The sequence below is a fragment of the Lemur catta genome, chromosome 6, assembly GCF_020740605.2.
Source record: "Lemur catta isolate mLemCat1 chromosome 6, mLemCat1.pri, whole genome shotgun sequence".
Lineage (NCBI taxonomy): Eukaryota > Metazoa > Chordata > Mammalia > Primates > Lemuridae > Lemur > Lemur catta.
Window position 1 is genome coordinate 19,745,961 of NC_059133.1, and position 17,268 is coordinate 19,763,228.

Consider the following 17,268-nt stretch of genomic DNA (forward strand, 5'->3'; position numbering starts at 1 on the left):
ACTGGCATTTCATAAATAATTACTACTATCTTTGGTCTCTCTGACAGTTACTGATCAACATCTCTTTTTTTTCCCTAAACCTCATTTCTCCTTCCTTTCTATTATTTATTACCAGATCCTTATTTATCAAGCACATATTAGGATTAATAAAATAGAGTCACTGGCCTTAAATGCTCTTATACTATATGGGGCAGGTAGACATATAAATAGGTAATACAGGTAATGACTCCTCCTTGGAAATGACTTGATAAACAATGACACAATAAAGTGCTAATGACCAGTAGATAATGACAAAAACTATTAATTAATATCTGCTAGGAACATCTGCAACCAAATAAGGAATCATGCCTTAACACATTGAACTTTAAGCAACTTCAAGTGTTTGCATTTTTACTATTACAGTCTACCTTGGTCCATATTTTAATGTAAGGTAAAAACAGGGAACACCCAAGCCTCCCAGCACAGCTATTATGCAGAAGGGAATTATTTTAACAGTGGCAGAAGGCTCCCTGCCCCACCCGAAATATTGCCCCAGCTGACTGTTTATTAATGTTCTCAGGTGAAATTCTTGATAATGAGATGTTTTTCATAAATGCATAAAGTGGAGCAATATATCATTTTATGGTATCATCTAGTTACAGATCTACTGAAAACAACTTAGTACAATTTGTCCCCAATCCAGTTTAATTGACTAATCTAGGCATTGTGACATAGTTCCCCCAGCACCGGAGACATGGTAGAAAGGAAAGCTACCATGGAGCTATAACCTAAGTAAACTCAGCCTTTAATAGGTGTAATATTAAACCATAAGAATCATGATTTCATGCTTTAGTGCCTGCTATGATAATATTAAAATTAGCCCTGGAGCAGGAATCAGTTCCTACTCCCAGCTCTGTTAATTATCTAGCCTCACGGCCTTGAGCAAGTCACACAGCTTTGGGAGTCTTGCAGTCTCATCTATAAAAACGAAGACTATCAGGTCCAATGAATCCAAGGTCCAATCTACCTCTAGCCTTGCAGAGTAGCCAACATTTACTGAGTACTTAGAAAGAAGAAAAACATTTTCCTGACTCTCAGACTCATCATCTAGGCTATTTTCCTCATGTGTTTCTAAATTGCAGTTTGTTTTTATTGATATTCACACGAACTTGACAACTTACCAAATAAGTTTTCAGAAAAAGAAAATTCATCCGTGGTAGGTAAATGGGAGTGTTCGATGAGATTCATTTTTGATCCCATCCAAGTTTTTCAGTTTGAGAATGTGTCTTTGTTATGGTGGTCTTCAAAAGAAAACCCTGAAAGGCAAATAAATAAAGTTCACAATGGCAGGGATGTGGGGGGTGGTTAAGAGAGATGGGGAAGAAGAGAACAAGATAGTTTACAAAGATACAAATGGCTCCCTTCGTAGACTTCTTGCCATAGCCTTTCTGTATGTATCTTTTCTCGATATTTATCATTTTTATACCTCATTTGGATTTAAAAATGTCCAAGATGTGTGCTTTCAGAAGAGATACTCTCTAATTTAGCTGGGAAAACACCATATGTTTTCATTTAAATTTCAGCAGTTGGGAGATTTGGGGAAGATATGACATTTTGGCTATGTCTTTATTTCTTTTATATGTAAACACACACACACACACACACAAATAAAATCCTTGATTAAAAATGAGATGAATCCATGATTTATTATCTTCAACTTTAAAATTGAACGGTCTTTCTAAACACAGACTAGTGATTGAAAGCCACTTTCTTCTGGAATTTTCTTGACTATTTAGGCATTATGTCAGCAGATTTAAAATTCAGAAAGTATTCCCCCCAAAATCTTCTTTATTTCTGCCTTTTAGAGAAAATTTCAGGGGTATGCATTTTTACTCTCATGGTCTACTTTGGTTGTATATTGATCTAGGGTAAGAAGAAGTTATAATGAAGAAAATAATGGTAAGTCTCACCAGAATGTCTGAAGTTTCATCCTGAGGAAATCTCCAGAATACATCAGAGAACCCAAGAAAAGCAGTGTTCACTCCGAGCTGTATCTCTAGGTCTTCTTTCCTGCCTTCCTTCCTTCCTGGTTTCCTCGTTTCCTTCCAAGATGTCTTCTGCCTCCCTAAAGAAATAATTTGAAAGGTTAAATAATGAAAGTTGTGCTATCAGAACCTCTTCTCCCAGGCTGTTTTCTGAGGATGGTTTTCAAACCTTTTTTTTTCCTGTCTTCGCCACAAAATCATTTTGTTTACGAATAAATAACTTTATATTTGCTACTCAGGAAGAGAATATAAGGGTTTTGTTGGACAAATATTTATTTCATTAGAATTTCCCCACTATTCATGTCTCTATTTCTTTCTCTCTCACTAGCCAAATGGCCCAGTTCAAACAGCAGTGAGTTTCGGATACATTTGGCTGCTGGTAAGGCACCCCACAAGAGACCTGTTTGCTTCATTCATTCATTTATTCATGCTTTCCACAAATATGGAATGAGAATTTATTCTGCACTAAGTCCTGTGCTGAATCTTTGAAGATAAAATGGCAAAAGGAACAAAAGAACTCATAATCCATGACATCAGGCTTAATGAGGAATAGAGACATTAAACACATAATCACTCAAATTCTTAGATGATTACATGCCCTTAAAGCTGTTTATGAAGGCAAAGAACAGGATGCTCTAACAGAGAAGTTTGTGTATGAAGACATTGGGAGTCAAGAGAGAGGGAAGTAGCTATCTCTGGACTGCTGAAGAGACAGGAGTCTCTGTGAAGGAGGATGTGGTTTCAAGGGCAATTTTTAAAGATGGGCATTACTAGAGCACATATAAACTGAGGAGAAAACACCAGAGAGGGAGTGGTTGTAGAGGAAGAATGAGAGACAGTCTCCTGGGAAGGGACACAAACTTCATCCACTGTGGGGTCCAGACATACCTGAGTCTATCTGGCAAACCAATGGCATAGCCCTACCAAACTCTACCAAACTCTACTATCCATTAAGGCGAGGGGCTTGTTGGGAGAAAACCCATTCTAAAGTCAGAGGGAGCTAGGAAACATGACTTTCACCGCAAGACAAAGCTTCAATCATGGGAGAAATGTTAATCCTCGGTATAGCTGTGTTTGGCCAACCCACACTAGATTCAGGAGGCCTTCCTGCCATCTACAGGTGAGAAGGGACGCCTATAAATAAAAATGAAGCCCAGAAACATTGAGCTATAAGGTAGACCCTTCTAACACAATAAGTAGGAGAGACAGAGCTCGTTTCAACCCCACCCTTACCCTCACTTTCAAATGACTCGGCCACATATCACAGTGGAACGTTGAACCCAAGAGGGCTCCGTGCCTTGCTGGGGCAATTGTGAAGCAGCATCCCAGCTATGGCCATAACACCCGTGGAAATGGAGAAGGGAGGCTCTTATAAGGTCCTGAGCAATAAGCCAGCAAAAGTTGAGTTGCTGCTATTAATGGGACCTCATTCATACTGACAAGTTAGTTGAAGACTAGGGAAATTCAAGTTTCAATGCATACGTATCAATCATATAAGAATATATGTATACATGAATATATAATATATGAACCATGTATACTGACAGTGTATACAAATATATGTCTGTATATTTACTGTGTAACAAATGGGTTGAAAAGGCCCCCCAAAATTCCGGCAACTTTTGTTTTAGATAGAGTTTCTCCTATCTCTGGAATGGGAAATTCCACAGTTTCCCATACTAATACCTTCCAGGACCCCACAGTGTCAACAGTCAGAAATGTTTCCTAATATTCAAACCAAACTTAAGACCCATTTCCTCTGGTCTTAAAAAAAAAATAGGAAATTACAGAAGCTGGACATGATGGTGTCACAATGGTGGTCCCAGCTACTTGGGAGGCTGAGACAGAAGGATCACTTGAGCCCAGGAGTTCCAGGCTGTGATGCACCATGATTGCACCTGTGAATAGCTACCACACTCCAGCCTGGGCAACATAGCAAGACCCTGTCTTGATAAGAACCAGAAAAAAAGAGATTATAACTCTGAATTTAGGTTTCCCTCTGTGCTCTCCTTTTCTCACATCTGTATTTGTTTTAACCTTAAGCCATGTTCATTACGCTCCTCTGTAACTTCCATAGCACATGACAGCTCTCTAATATTTTCCAGGTATACACTCATCTCCATCTTGGATTCCTGTAATAAATTTCCCTCTATATGTTCATACAAACTTGGCACCTTCAAATCAAGTGTCTGGCACACAATAGACCCTCAAGAAATGTTGGCTTAATTAAATTGTCTGTTTTTATTATTTTCTTGCTTAGTTCTGCCAAATTCCATGACCCTTGCTGTGCTCTTCCTGGAGAAATGGTATAAAATAAGAATTTCATTCTCCTATTGGCATAAAGCTTTAGGACATAAGTTATCACTTGCTCACTGAAATGAAAGTCCATTTCCCCTAATTCTGCACCATTTAGGTTATTATCCCTGGCTGGAGACCCACCATGGGGGTGTCCCTCGTAAGCTAACAACAGAACTCTCTAGAATTCAGATAGTTAGCAGGGTCCACTCACATCAGATTCATTGGGTTTACAATCCTTAAGGGTCTTTAAAAAAGGAAACTTTTAATTTTTGAAATGGTATCACAAGCACGTGGTAAGCAATTCACACAGTACATTGAAAATGAACTCTTCGCAGCTCCGTCACCAATTCTCCTTACCAAAGTGCCATTGCAGTGGCCAGTTTCTTTTATATCCTTCTGAATACTATGCTCACTCTTCAGCATAAAGGGGCCCTTAAACACAATAGCTAAAACCAGATTTTGGGCTGGGCGCGATGGCTCACGCCTGTACTCCTAGCACTCTGGGAGGCCAAGGCAGAAGGATAGCTTGAGCTCGGGAGGCCAAAGCTGGCCTGCTGCCTGTTTTAATATAGCCTGTAAGCTTAGAATGGTTTGACATTTTCAAGTGCTTGAAAACAATCAAAAGAAGACTATTTCATGACACACAAAAATTATACAAAATTCAAATGGCAGTGTCCATAAATAAAGTTTTATGGGCATACAGTCACACCCATTTGTTTATAGAATATCTATGGCTGTTTTCTCCCTCCAGTGACAGAGGGGAGTAGCTGTGACACAAGACTGCATGGCTCGCAAAGCCAAAGAATTTGCTATCTAGCCTTTTGCAGAAAAAGTATGTTGTTAATCCCTGCCTTAAACAAATAACAGAAGGGATTCAAATAATCAAAGTAATATTATAGGTAACTATGAATAAATGCAATGATTACTGTGGGGATATATATCCACTTAATATATTCATCTCATAACAGTAGGATTTTACCTCGTAACAGCTCCTTACTGGAATTAGACACTTTTAACATGCTTGCCAAGTGTTTCTGCATATGTTATTTCTTTAATTGGGATTACCTCTGTGCCTTCTTTCTCTAATAACTCTTCACATTCTTCTTGAGGGAAGAACTGCAATAGAAAGACTAACTCCCAGAAGTCTCCCCAAGTTAGCTCTAGAATTTTTTTTCCCTTCAAATCCTCCCTTCAATAAAATGAGTCATTTTATAGGTTGAGAATGAGTGATGGGTGTTCTCTACACTAGTGGTCTTTAAATAGTTCTGCTCACCTACCCCTAAAAGAACCTTGAAAACCAATATGCTCCCTTAACAGATTTTTCAGGTTGACATCTAAAGTTTTCCACATAAAAAATAAAATGGTTGCAATAAATGTAATTTCTGACATATTGCAAAAATTTATATTTTTATATATTGTTGCATTACTCTTTAACCCATTGAACTAAATCTAAATCCCACAGCAGGACTAGGCACAGTGGCTCACACCTGTAATCCCAGCATTTTGGGAGGCCAAGGCAGGAGGATCACTTGAGGCCAGGAGTCCAAGACTAGCCTAGGCAACACAGAGAGACCAGTCTCTACAAAAAAAAAAAAAAAAAAACCTAGCCAGGCGTGGTGGCATATGCCCGTAGTCCTAGCTACTCAGGAGGCTGAGCCAGAAAGGTCTTTGAGACCAGGAGTTCAACGTTGCAGTTAGCTATTAATATGATCATGCCACTGCACTCCAGCATGGGCCACAGAGCAAGACCCCGTCTCTAAAAATAAATAAGTATTAATAAATAAATGCATACATAAATGAATGACACCACAACTTAATATCCTCCCTAATCTTTTTAAGAAATACATACAGATGTTCTTTAACAGTTGGCAACTTTTTTTAATCATTTCTTGAGTTCACATTTCATTCCACTTCTCTGCAGAATTTATCCTAATGTAGCATATTTCTATGCTTGAGTCCATTATTGATCATCCTAAGTTTCTGCCACTAAAATATGTATATACATTTGAATGTATTATTTTTAATTTCTAGTGACTTTAAGATTTTAGACATTTAAAAAATTTTCAGGATTGAGTTTATAGCTGGTTTTTATTAGTACCCAATTGATCATAACTACGCCTTGCCCTTTAGACTGTCCCTACAAATGCGATGGCTGATGCTCCTCTGTGCTTAAGAGCACAATTACCGAGAGCAGTCTACGGTGGAAGAGATAACATGCAGATCAGAAAGGAAGACTCCACGTCCTCAGCAGTTGTCAGAGCACAGGCACTAGAGGACGGAAACCTCCTTTGTTAAAGGTTCTGTTTAAATAATGAACTTGGAGCAACTGCCGAGGGAAAGCCCAGGAATTCTCTGGAGTTAGTAATAAAAGCTCAGATAACATGAAGCCACCATTTCCATTCAGATGAACTTACGTATGTGTTAATACAGAAAGGATTGAGTATAGGATCAGAGCAGGTGGAGAATACCTGCATTTGCTCGTGCTCACTGCCTTACATTCCACACCCCCTCAGTCCCCGCCCCTGCCCTGGAGGTGGGGATTGGGTGGATGCAGGATGGATTAAAACTGCCTTCTCTGTGTTAGCTTAATCATTCTCAATTAACAATTTTGTTAACTTAATAAAACCCCAACTTTAAGAATTCCTTCATGCACTGTTTCATGAAAGTTGTTAAAATTTATTTTTTAAATGAAAGCATTTTTAAAATGAAAGAGCCATTGCAGTGCATTCAGGCAGTATGGAAAGGCATAAAAAATGCCAAATTACATTTTATAATTTTTTTTTGAATTTACACTCCCACCAGCAGTGAATAAGAGTGCCTTTCTCATCACACCTTTGTTGGCATTACCCAATCTCACTTTGAACAATCTTTCCTGATTTGCTTGGTGAAAAATCTTATCTCTTTGTATTAAATGGTATTTCTTTGATTACTAGTGAGGTTGAAATATTTTTTTTACATCCTTATTGGCTATATGTGATAGTTTCTTTCCATTTTCTGTTTATATCCTTTGTCCTTTTTCTATTGTAGTGTTCATCGTTTTTATTGATTTGGAAGAGTTCTTTGTATATTGAATTATTAGCATTCTGGTATATTTACTACATACCTTTAAATTATCTTTATCTGAAAAGTTTTGCATTGTATGTAGTTAAATATATTAGATTTTTTAAGCTTACTTTTATTGCTTTTTATTTTTAGTTTATAGTACAAGGTGAATTTTCTCAGAGTTGCTTGTTAAATACTTTTCCCTTCTCCAGTGATCTATGTACTTCTTTTTTATAACTGACTGTAGATTTTTTTCCATGTATGTCCCAGCTTGCTGATGGATGTTTCCCTTGTCGTTTCTCTTCCCCCTCCTTGTGTGGTAATTAATGATTTAACTTCATCCATTTTGTCTTCATTATATCATCAGATTGTAAACTTCTAGAAGACAGGAATCATAAATTTCTTTTGTACACAGCTAGCAGTGTTATGCATACATGGAAATAATAGCTGTGGTCTAATAGAAATATCACAGAGGAGGAGACAAGGCTGGGCGAGGTGGCTCATCTCTGTAATCCTAGCACTTTGGGAGGCTGAGGCAAGAGAATCACTTGAGGCCAGGAGTTCAAGACCAGCCTGAGCAAGAGCAAGACCCTCTCTCTACAAAAAATAGAAAAATTAGCTGGGTGTGGTAGTGTGCACCTGTAATCCCAGCTATTTGGGAGGCTGAGGCGGGAGGATAGCTTGAGTCCAGGAGTTTGAGGCTGCAATGAGCTATGATGACACTACTGCACTGTAACCCAATCAACAGGGTGAGACCCTGTCAGAAAGAAAGAAGGAAGGAATAAAGGAAGGAAGGAAGGAAGGAAGGAAGGAAGGAAGGAAGGAAGGAAGGAAGGAAGGAAGGAAGGAAGGAAGGAAGGAAGGAAGAAAGAAGAAAGAAAGAAAGAAAGAAAGAATCACAGGGGAGGAAACATGAGAAGATTAAGGGTGGAGCACCAATTCTGCCCTTCCATGTCTTCATCCATGACCTGGAATTATTCATTCAACACCTCCTCCCCCAACTACCACCCTGAGCCTCCACTGAATGAGGGTTTAAAATCTAATTAAAAGGGCTGTTATAAAACTTAAAAAGTTTAAAAAGTGAACCTTTCATAGGTACTCACACTTATATATAGGGTGATAGGTACAAAAAAAAATTCACTGCATTGTTTCCAATAGTAAAACATGGGAAACAGCATAAATGTCCATCAAAAAGAGAATGGATACATTAAGTAGTATATTCACAATTGAATACTACACAGAAAATACAATGATTACAAATGGAACTAAAATACTATAAAATGAACTAGGACTATGTGTATTCATACTGATAAATGGGAAAACATCATATTGAACAGCCTATTGAGAATCAGGTTGCAGAATGATACATACAGTTTGATATAATTTATATACATTTAAAGATATGTAAAACAATTCTACATATTATCACTGATACTCTACTGCAGGGTCAGCAAACGACAAATCCAGCCTGCCAAGGACCAGATTGGCCCTTCTGTTTACTGTCTACAGATGCTTTTTAAGCTACAATGGCAGATTAAGTACTGTAGTTGCAACACAGTTCACACTGTGTGCAAAGCCTAAAATATTCACTAGCTGTCCTTTGTAGAAAAGGTTTGTGATCCTCACTTTATAGACATGAATGAAAGTATGGAACCCCACGTTCAGAATAGTGGTCCAGAATGAGAGTGGGGGGGAATTTAGGGAGTTTCCATAATGCCTGTAACGCAGCCCTTCTTAAACTGGGCAATAAATACGAGGAAGTTGATTATATTACTTTATTTTCTGCATGTTGGAAATATTTCACAATGAAAAAAGTTGAATGAAATTATGTATGTGGAAAGCTTCCTCATCTGTAAAGATATGCATGTTCATATGGGGCTTCTCTCTTTCCTACACACTCTCGCCCTCACCCACAAACACATTCTTAAAGCTTTGAGGAGAAAGTAATTCCTTCCCATAAAATGTTTGAGGAATGTAACTATGGAAGATATTGGAAATTTTGAGTGGCACAATGAAGTCTGTATTTAAGAAGATTACTCTAATGAAAAGGTGGAAGGGGCAGGGGAGTAAAAGAAAGAGACAAATTCGGGAACTGTTGCTGAGATAAGACAGTCATAGTGCACACCAGCGTGGCATTTGTAGAGACGGAAAGGAAGGAACTGCAATACAGCATACACAAAGGAGGAGGAAAAAGAGAAAGAATTCTGAAGATACAAAGCTTAAACCTTGGGTAATGGTGGGAGCAGGGACAAAATGTTTATTTTACTTTACATTTATCTGTATGATGCTGTAACCTAACTCTTAACTTAAGGACCCAGGAATAATTTCAGAAATGGTATGCACTGTTTGTTTTTATTGTGATAAGACACATAGTTGCTGGTAGCTTGGACTCCCGCTCTCTGGTTATCAATATTTACTTGTTTAGATACTGTGTGTCACAGGAAGTTCATGGTGAATGGAGCTCCTCTGAGTTAGTGTAAACCCTTTGCATATGGAGACCTTGGGAAGACACTGCTCCAATTAAACAGCGCTGACTCTGATTTAGAGGAATCTCAGCTCTTGAGAGATGAAGATAAAAACCAATTACATGTGCTGGTTCACTATGAACTCTGCACACACAAAGATATCACCCTTTGTGACACTGTCTCAGATGAACTCAGTAGTTGATGGCAAAACAAACTTTGTTGGACATCCATATCATCTGTTTTTAAAGGGCAGGAAAAAACTGAAGGTTTTCTAACCATCATCATTTCATTCTCAGGGGAAGCCCTGTGTTTAGCCCAAAGGCTGGAAGGATGTTGTTAAGAGAAGAGAACTCCAGAAAAAGAAAAAAATATCTTTCCAGTTATTTAGTCTTCCCAGCAGCACTCAAACTGAAGTATTTTCTAGGGCACAAATATGGATTTAGGATAAATAGATCCTTCCTAGATTGCAAAGAGATGTAAAGGACAATGTGTGGCCAGTACTGACCACAGGCCAAGTATGATGGCCTTGGGCCAGTATGGCCATTGGACCATATCATTCTGAAGATGGTGCCCAGTAAAAACCAAACAGTAATGAACTTGTATATCTAAGATTTCCAGGTAGACAACAGGCATACACCACTACACCTGGCTAATTTTTCTATTTTTTATAGAGACAGGATCTTGCTATGTTGCCCAGGGTGGTCTCAAACTCCTGGCCTCAAGCAATCCTCCCACCTGGGCCTTTCAAAGTGTTAGGATTACAGGTGTGAGGCACCACACCCAGCCTAAAGTGAATATTTTCTTCAAATTACTAAATTTACTAGTTAAAAATGGCATCTCAATGTCAATTTCCAATTCATTCCCTCATTTATTCAATCAGTATATATTTATTGACTCTGTGTCAGGCACTGGACATACGAAGATAAAAAAAAAAAATCACAGTCCTTCAGGAAGCTGGAAAAGTCAGTCCAGGAAAACCCAATTAAAAGAGTGTGAGGATTGCTACAATGGAGGTAAACACAGCAGAGGTCCCTTCAGGAGCACAAGGAGGGACTTTCGTTCATCCAGCGCTCATTAATTCTCTACTATGTGCCAAACTTTGGTCCAGGTTTTAGAAATACACTGGTGGATGAAACAGCTTACATTCTAGTGGGAGAGATGGATAATACACAAGTGAACAAATACCAGGATTTCTGACGATGATAATAAGAAAATAAAAGAGCTAAGGCTAGAGTGGTCTAGTTGCACACCATTGTGGAGAGGGCAATCAGAGGACTCTCTGAGAAGTGGACATTTGAACTGAGATATGAAGGACAGGAAGGAGTAAGCCAAGCAAGGGGCAAAGAAGTCCAGGCAGAGTGGTCAGCAAGTGCTAAGGGCCTGCACTTGGAAGCACTGGAAAAGCAGCACAGCCCAGTGAGCCTAGGACGTGAGCGTAGGAGATGAGGTTCAAGAGTAGGCAGTGCTCGTATGGCCTGTGGGCCAGGTAAGGAGTTTTGAGTTTTATTCCAAATGGAAGCCACTGGAGGGTGTTAAGCAGGGGTATGACTAGGAGAATGAGGGAAGTCTTTCTGAGGGTGGAGGCTTGATTCTTGAACTTGATCTCAAACAGTTCCTAAGAAGGAGGCGTTAGACTAGGCAAATGGGCTGCAGTGGGGATTCTATAAGAAGGGAACATAACATATGCTGTACTCTGAGCAACCGTAAATAGTTCTCTCTGCTGCAGCTACTGGATTCAGCGCAAATCAGCAGAAGAAGGATGGCCTGTTTAAAAAATTATACCAGGAAAGTTCTTTAGGGGGTAAAAAAAAAATCATGTCAGGCTATTCTTAGGGGGTAAAAGTAAAGATTTCTATCTTGCATCATTCTTAAAAATAAGTCTCAAATAGATTAAAGACTTTAATAATTATAAAATTAATGGAAGAGAATATATTTATGATCTTTATGAACTTGAGAATTGAAAAGGACTTATTAGAAATAAATAGGAAAAGAATAAATTTTACAATGTTAAAATGTCAGACAGAAATTAAGACACCATAAGCAAAGTTAAATAAAGACACTGGATGAAAATATTTATAAGATAAATAAAAGCCAGAATATTAGTACAAACAATATGTAAATAATTCCTATAAATAAAAATAGAAAGGATAAACAATTCAGGAGAGACATTGGCAGAGGAAATAAAAAGGAAATTCACCAAAGTGGAAACACAAGAGGCCAATAAACACAGACAACATCTGAAACCGATTAATAATTAGAAAAATGCAAATTAATATAACTAGGTATCATTTCCATCTATCAGATTGTCAAAAAAATTTTAAGTTTGATGATATTCAAAGTTAGGGAAAGTATATGGAAATATGGACTCTCACATATTGCGAGTGGGAGCATAGTTTTCAGTCCTCTTGACGGGCTCTTTAGCAGTATATATTAAAATAAAGTACAATTCTACTACTTAGGTATCTTTCCTGGAGAAACCCTTGCCCATGTGCACAAGGATGTTCATTTCAGTGTTTCTTCTAATGGTAAAAAAGTGGAAACTACCTAAATGACCATCAACATTAGAATGGCTAAATAAACTGTTCTCTGTGGTATCCAAAATTAGGTAGTAGGTAAAAAGACTGAAGTGTTTTTACATGTATTAACGTTGAAAGAGTGAAGTAGAGGAGAATAGGTCTGGTGGAAGGTCAAAAAAAGATATTGGCCATAGTTATAAAGTTGTCCCTTTTAATAAGATAAATATGTTAAGGTGTATCAATTCTGTAAATATCATTCCCTGTCTTCCTTCATTTTGCCAATTATAGGATTGGATGCCGTATAGGAGGGATGGGTTTGGTTTGTTTTTTTAAAGCATTTTTAGGATTATGCAACATTTCTGAGCTTCGATGAAAATTATAAACCTCTCTCTAGGAAAAACATATGTAAAATGCACAGATTTATTTTAATTAATAAACTTTAAGTTCTAAGTTTTAAGTTCACAGCAAAATTTAACAGAAAGTACAGAGAGTTTCCATGTACCCCCTGCTTCAACACACGCACAACCTCCCCTACTATCAACATCCGGCACCAGAGTGGTACAAATTTACAATTTGTCAACCTACATTGACACATCATTATCACCCAAAGACCACAGTTTACATTAGGGTTCACTCTTGGTGGTGTATACTCTATGGGTTTTGAGAAATGTATGATAACATATAGCAACCATTGTAGTAGCATGTAGAAGGATTTTATTCCCCTAAAAATCCACTGTAAAATGCATAGATTTTTAAATATAGTCACAAAGGATCCCTGACCTCCTGCAGCCCAATCAGGCCTGGCCTCGGATTCAGAGTCTGGACTCCCAGAGAGCAAGGATGTTCCTGCACAACCACTTTGGAATGACATTTCCTTGTTCTGCCCTGCCCTCCCAACCCTGGACCACAGCCAGCTTTTGCTCCTGAAGCCCATGCTGGTGTGCACTTGGCATCTACCCTGAGAGCTTCCATCCCTCTCTAGGCAGTGGCAGTAGGTAGCTCTCTGCTCGATCACAATCTCAGCCTCAGAACAATGGGATTTCCTCTGACGAGTAACATCCCTCAGCAGGGCTGTCTTCTCCCCGGACAAGTGCATTATTTACCAAGTCTTCCAGATAACCACATTAAATACATCCGCAGGACTTGAAAATGCGGAGCCATGCCATTTCTCTTTGTCTTTGAATTAATGACATTCATGAAAGTGTAAGAGACCCAAGTTACACTTGGGCTTGTTGGGACCAGGGAAAGACCATCTAAATCTATTTAAAATGGGAACCCAAATCTCAAAGTTTTATTAGAATTTTATCTTGAAAAATGAAAATTAATAAAAATTTATTTTATATTCATCCATATTCATTTTAATCAGCAGAACCCTGTTATATTTCTTAGACCTAACAAAGAATAAATAGTGTTATTTTTTCCTGTGCAAGATTTGCAATTTTACATCATAATCAACTTGCATTACATTAGCGTTGTATTAACACAAATGTACAAAGAGGAGAGAGAATAATAGCAGACATTCCTTTATAGCCAACATTGGAGATGGACAAACTGAGGGAGAAAATAACTTGCTGTGGAGAGCAAAGGGGTTAAAGGATTCCAGAGCAAGGTGAGAGACGGGGGAGAGAAGAGAAATGGATGGATATTTTTATGTAATGAGGCTTTTTGCCTCTTCATGCAGCTTGGTGACTAAGGACACTCATATAGTGATGCCTTTTAGCTACATCTCCACTTGGAGAAAATATAGAGACAATAAGAAATAGCTGGGGTGACCATTGTTCCTATTTCTTCTAGCCCCTTCATAATCTATGTTGCTAGGATTTAAAGCAAAGAGAAAACTCTCCTTATTAAGAAAAGAACCTTCTTCCTGTTCTTTACACACCCATCTAATAACAATGTGAGCCTTCAAAAATCTATCACATCATGCATGATATGCACATCATGCATTCTCATGGCCTTCATAACCTACAGACTGGGAACCGCAGTAGTTCCGAGCTCCTCCACGATGACCCTCATCACAGCACCACGGTGGGTTCATTGTGGTCTTTAATGAAGATGCTGATAACCGAAGTGTCCACTCAGCTATCCTAGACTGACCTCAGGGTTAAAACAAATAGTGCTGCAAACTTTCCACTTCCCCTGCTGATGATGCAGTCATTAGAAAATGCCCTATGCATGAGGTTTTGGGAATGTTCAGAATTGTTCTGGGGTTTAACAAATCATCCCTGTCAAGCTGGAATGTTTGCTGGCTTGACTGTCTACTCCCTGTCATTCCTGATTTCAAGTTTTTCCCAGCCTACAGCAATATAGGGGTAGCCAGGAAGGGGCTTTGGAGTCAGAAAGACCTACCCTCAAATTCAGGTCCTGCTGGCTGGGCATGGTGGCTCATGCCTCTAATCCCAGCACTTTGGGAGGCCAAGGCAGGAGGATCACTTGAGGCCATGAGTTCAAGACCAGCCTAGGCAACATAGCATGACCCCATCTCTACAAAAAATTTAAATAATTAGCTGGGGGTGGTGGCATGTGCCTGGAGTCCCAGCTACTCAGGAGGCTGAGGCAGGAGGATCCCTTGAGCCCAGAAGTTTGAGGACACAGTGAGCTATGAGGATGCCACTGCACTCCAGCCTGGGCAACAGAGGGAGACCCTGTCTCAAAAAAAAAAAAAAAAAGAAGAAGAAGAAGAAGAAATTCGGCTCATGCTACTTCCTGTCTGCCTGTAGACAGGTTACTTGTCCTCTTTGAGCCTCAGTTTCCCCATCTGTAAAATGAGTATAAGAAAAAATCCCATGCAGGGTTGTCATGAGAAGGAAGCTGGCAATTTAAATAAAGCCTGAGACATGTTACTAGACATGGAATAAAAGTTAGCTCTACCACATCCTCACGCACACACACATTTCTTTTCTTTTCCTTACAGGGCTCTCAGGGCCTCATAACCATTGGATATTCTGTGACAACTTGGCCTGATCTTGGAGGTGTAGAAACAAGTGTAAGGACAAGGGTTATATTACTTTCCCTCTCCAGGTGCAGGGAGAGGTCAGAGGTTCGTGGGAAACTGCTGCAGATACTGAGGAAGGGTCTCATGACAAGAGCGCTTGGTCCCTCCCTGCTCAGTTACCTGATCAGCTAACTAGGAGTTGCGTCAGTCCTGTTGCAACATTCTCAGAAAACAGAAAAGTCCACAGTGCAAATGGCGCAGGTCCATAATTTGGAAGATTTGGGGGTGGGGGTGACACTGAGATGAAGGTGTCTATCATTTTATAAAATCACTGCCAGAAACACAATGGCTTCCCAAATGTCTTTCTCTACCCCTCTCCTCTTTCTTTAGGAAGAGGAACTATATATATATACATATATATATTAATATACATACACATATTTAAACCACTTAATTGAGGTATGACTGACACACAAAAAGCTGTACATACATACTTCGTGTGTACACCTTGATGAGTTTGGGGATAAGCATACACCCGTGAAACCAATACCACAATCGACGACATAAACCTGTCACCTCCAGAAGTTTCCTCCCACCTTCTTATTTATTATTAATATGATTTTTGTGTCTCTACCTCTCTTGTTAATACTGCTGAAGTGATTCTAAGACAGCACCAGAAGTAACATCAGATGTCTTTAAAGTTCAAAGCTCAGGTGTGAGTTTCTCACAGAAAGAATCCAAGGTGAGTCGCTTGTCATCCCCCACCCCTCCCTTCTAAATAAAAACCCAATTAAGAGAAATGATCTGGGCTCCACAGCTGCCTAATTCCCTATGTCAGTAAGGAGACAAGGAGATATCTTATCTATAGATTCAGTCCTCAGACAATTTTAATAATAAAGTTCTTCCTCAGATTTTCCATCTTTTAAAAATATTTTCGTCTGATTAGAAATGAAAAGTAGACGAGTTTACAACTGAAGTCAAAAGAGAAAGCTTTTTAAACCTACTCTTCTAGGGAAAATTTTCATTTCAATTAAGCACAGTGTAAACGTCCCAGTCCTAGTTCTCAAGTCATCTGACATTAGCAATATTCCCACACCCACACCAATATTTGATAAATCACTAGAATACAGCACATCATACAGGTCAAACTGTTTATGGAATAAAAACAGAAACATTTCTGAAATTTACTTTCTCCAGTGATTCTCTTTGGGTGAGCACAGTGTTAAAGAATATTCCTAAATAATTTTTTCAATAGGTAAGCCACTGTTAGACTCATTAACTTCTGCTTCTTTTTGTTTTTAGAGTTTCTTTGTCTTTTTTTTTTTTAATTTTCAAGATTTTACACCAAACACTACTAACTTAGAATTCATTTATCAACAGAAATTACTGATGGCAAAGAGAAACCTGTGACTGCTTCTGCTCTGTTGCCGTGAGATAGACGCCCCGCTCCCAAAGGAATTAGGTACTTACTTGGATTGTTTTGGGTCAGAGATGAACTTTCAAGGCCCCGGGGGGGATTCCGAGTCCAGTCCGCCTCTCCAAATCCCAGCAATTTTGTTACCAATGCTCAGATTTGCACCGGGGTAAGACAGCGAGGTGAGGAGGAGGACAGAGATCTAGCGAAAGCGGTGGGTAATCACAGGCGGCCTTCTGGCCTAGCAGCAGCATCTCCTCCTTGGCTCCGTGCCTCAGGGACACAGATTAGTCATTAACAACCCTCCCCTGCTAAATGATATAAACACAGAAGGGAACCTTGGGAGAGCCTCGTGATTCCCAGGACAAACCCGCAGAGCCCCGGAGCCCTGCAGCTCGCCTTGTAAAAACACTACTCCTCCGACTGCTTTGTAGGCGCCCATATTTCTGTACACATGGTCTGAAACTGAACTGCCGTCGCCCCTCCAGCTCTTCCCAGTCTCTCTTAATAGCTCTATCGCTTCCCAGGAACTGAAGCTAGAAACTGAGCTTCTTCACCCTTCCTTCGCTCAGCC

At 39.2% G+C, this 17,268-nt stretch overlaps 1 protein-coding gene across 2 annotated transcripts in view; it reads right to left on the reverse strand.

Moving 5' to 3' along the window:
* The window catches only part of NR1H4 (nuclear receptor subfamily 1 group H member 4), a 70,299-nt gene extending 53,358 nt beyond the window's left edge, over window positions 1-16,941 (reverse strand). For both annotated transcript variants that reach the window (XM_045553142.1, XM_045553141.1), the window contains exons 1-3: window positions 16,751-16,941; window positions 1,950-2,104; window positions 1,161-1,295 (exon numbers count right to left, since the gene is read on the reverse strand). In XM_045553142.1, coding sequence (XP_045409098.1) covers window positions 1,161-1,239 — 79 coding nt within the window. In that variant the 5' untranslated portion in view covers window positions 1,240-1,295; window positions 1,950-2,104; window positions 16,751-16,941. The remainder of the gene's footprint in view (window positions 1-1,160; window positions 1,296-1,949; window positions 2,105-16,750) is intronic.
* Between the last annotated feature and the right edge of the window lie 327 nt (window positions 16,942-17,268).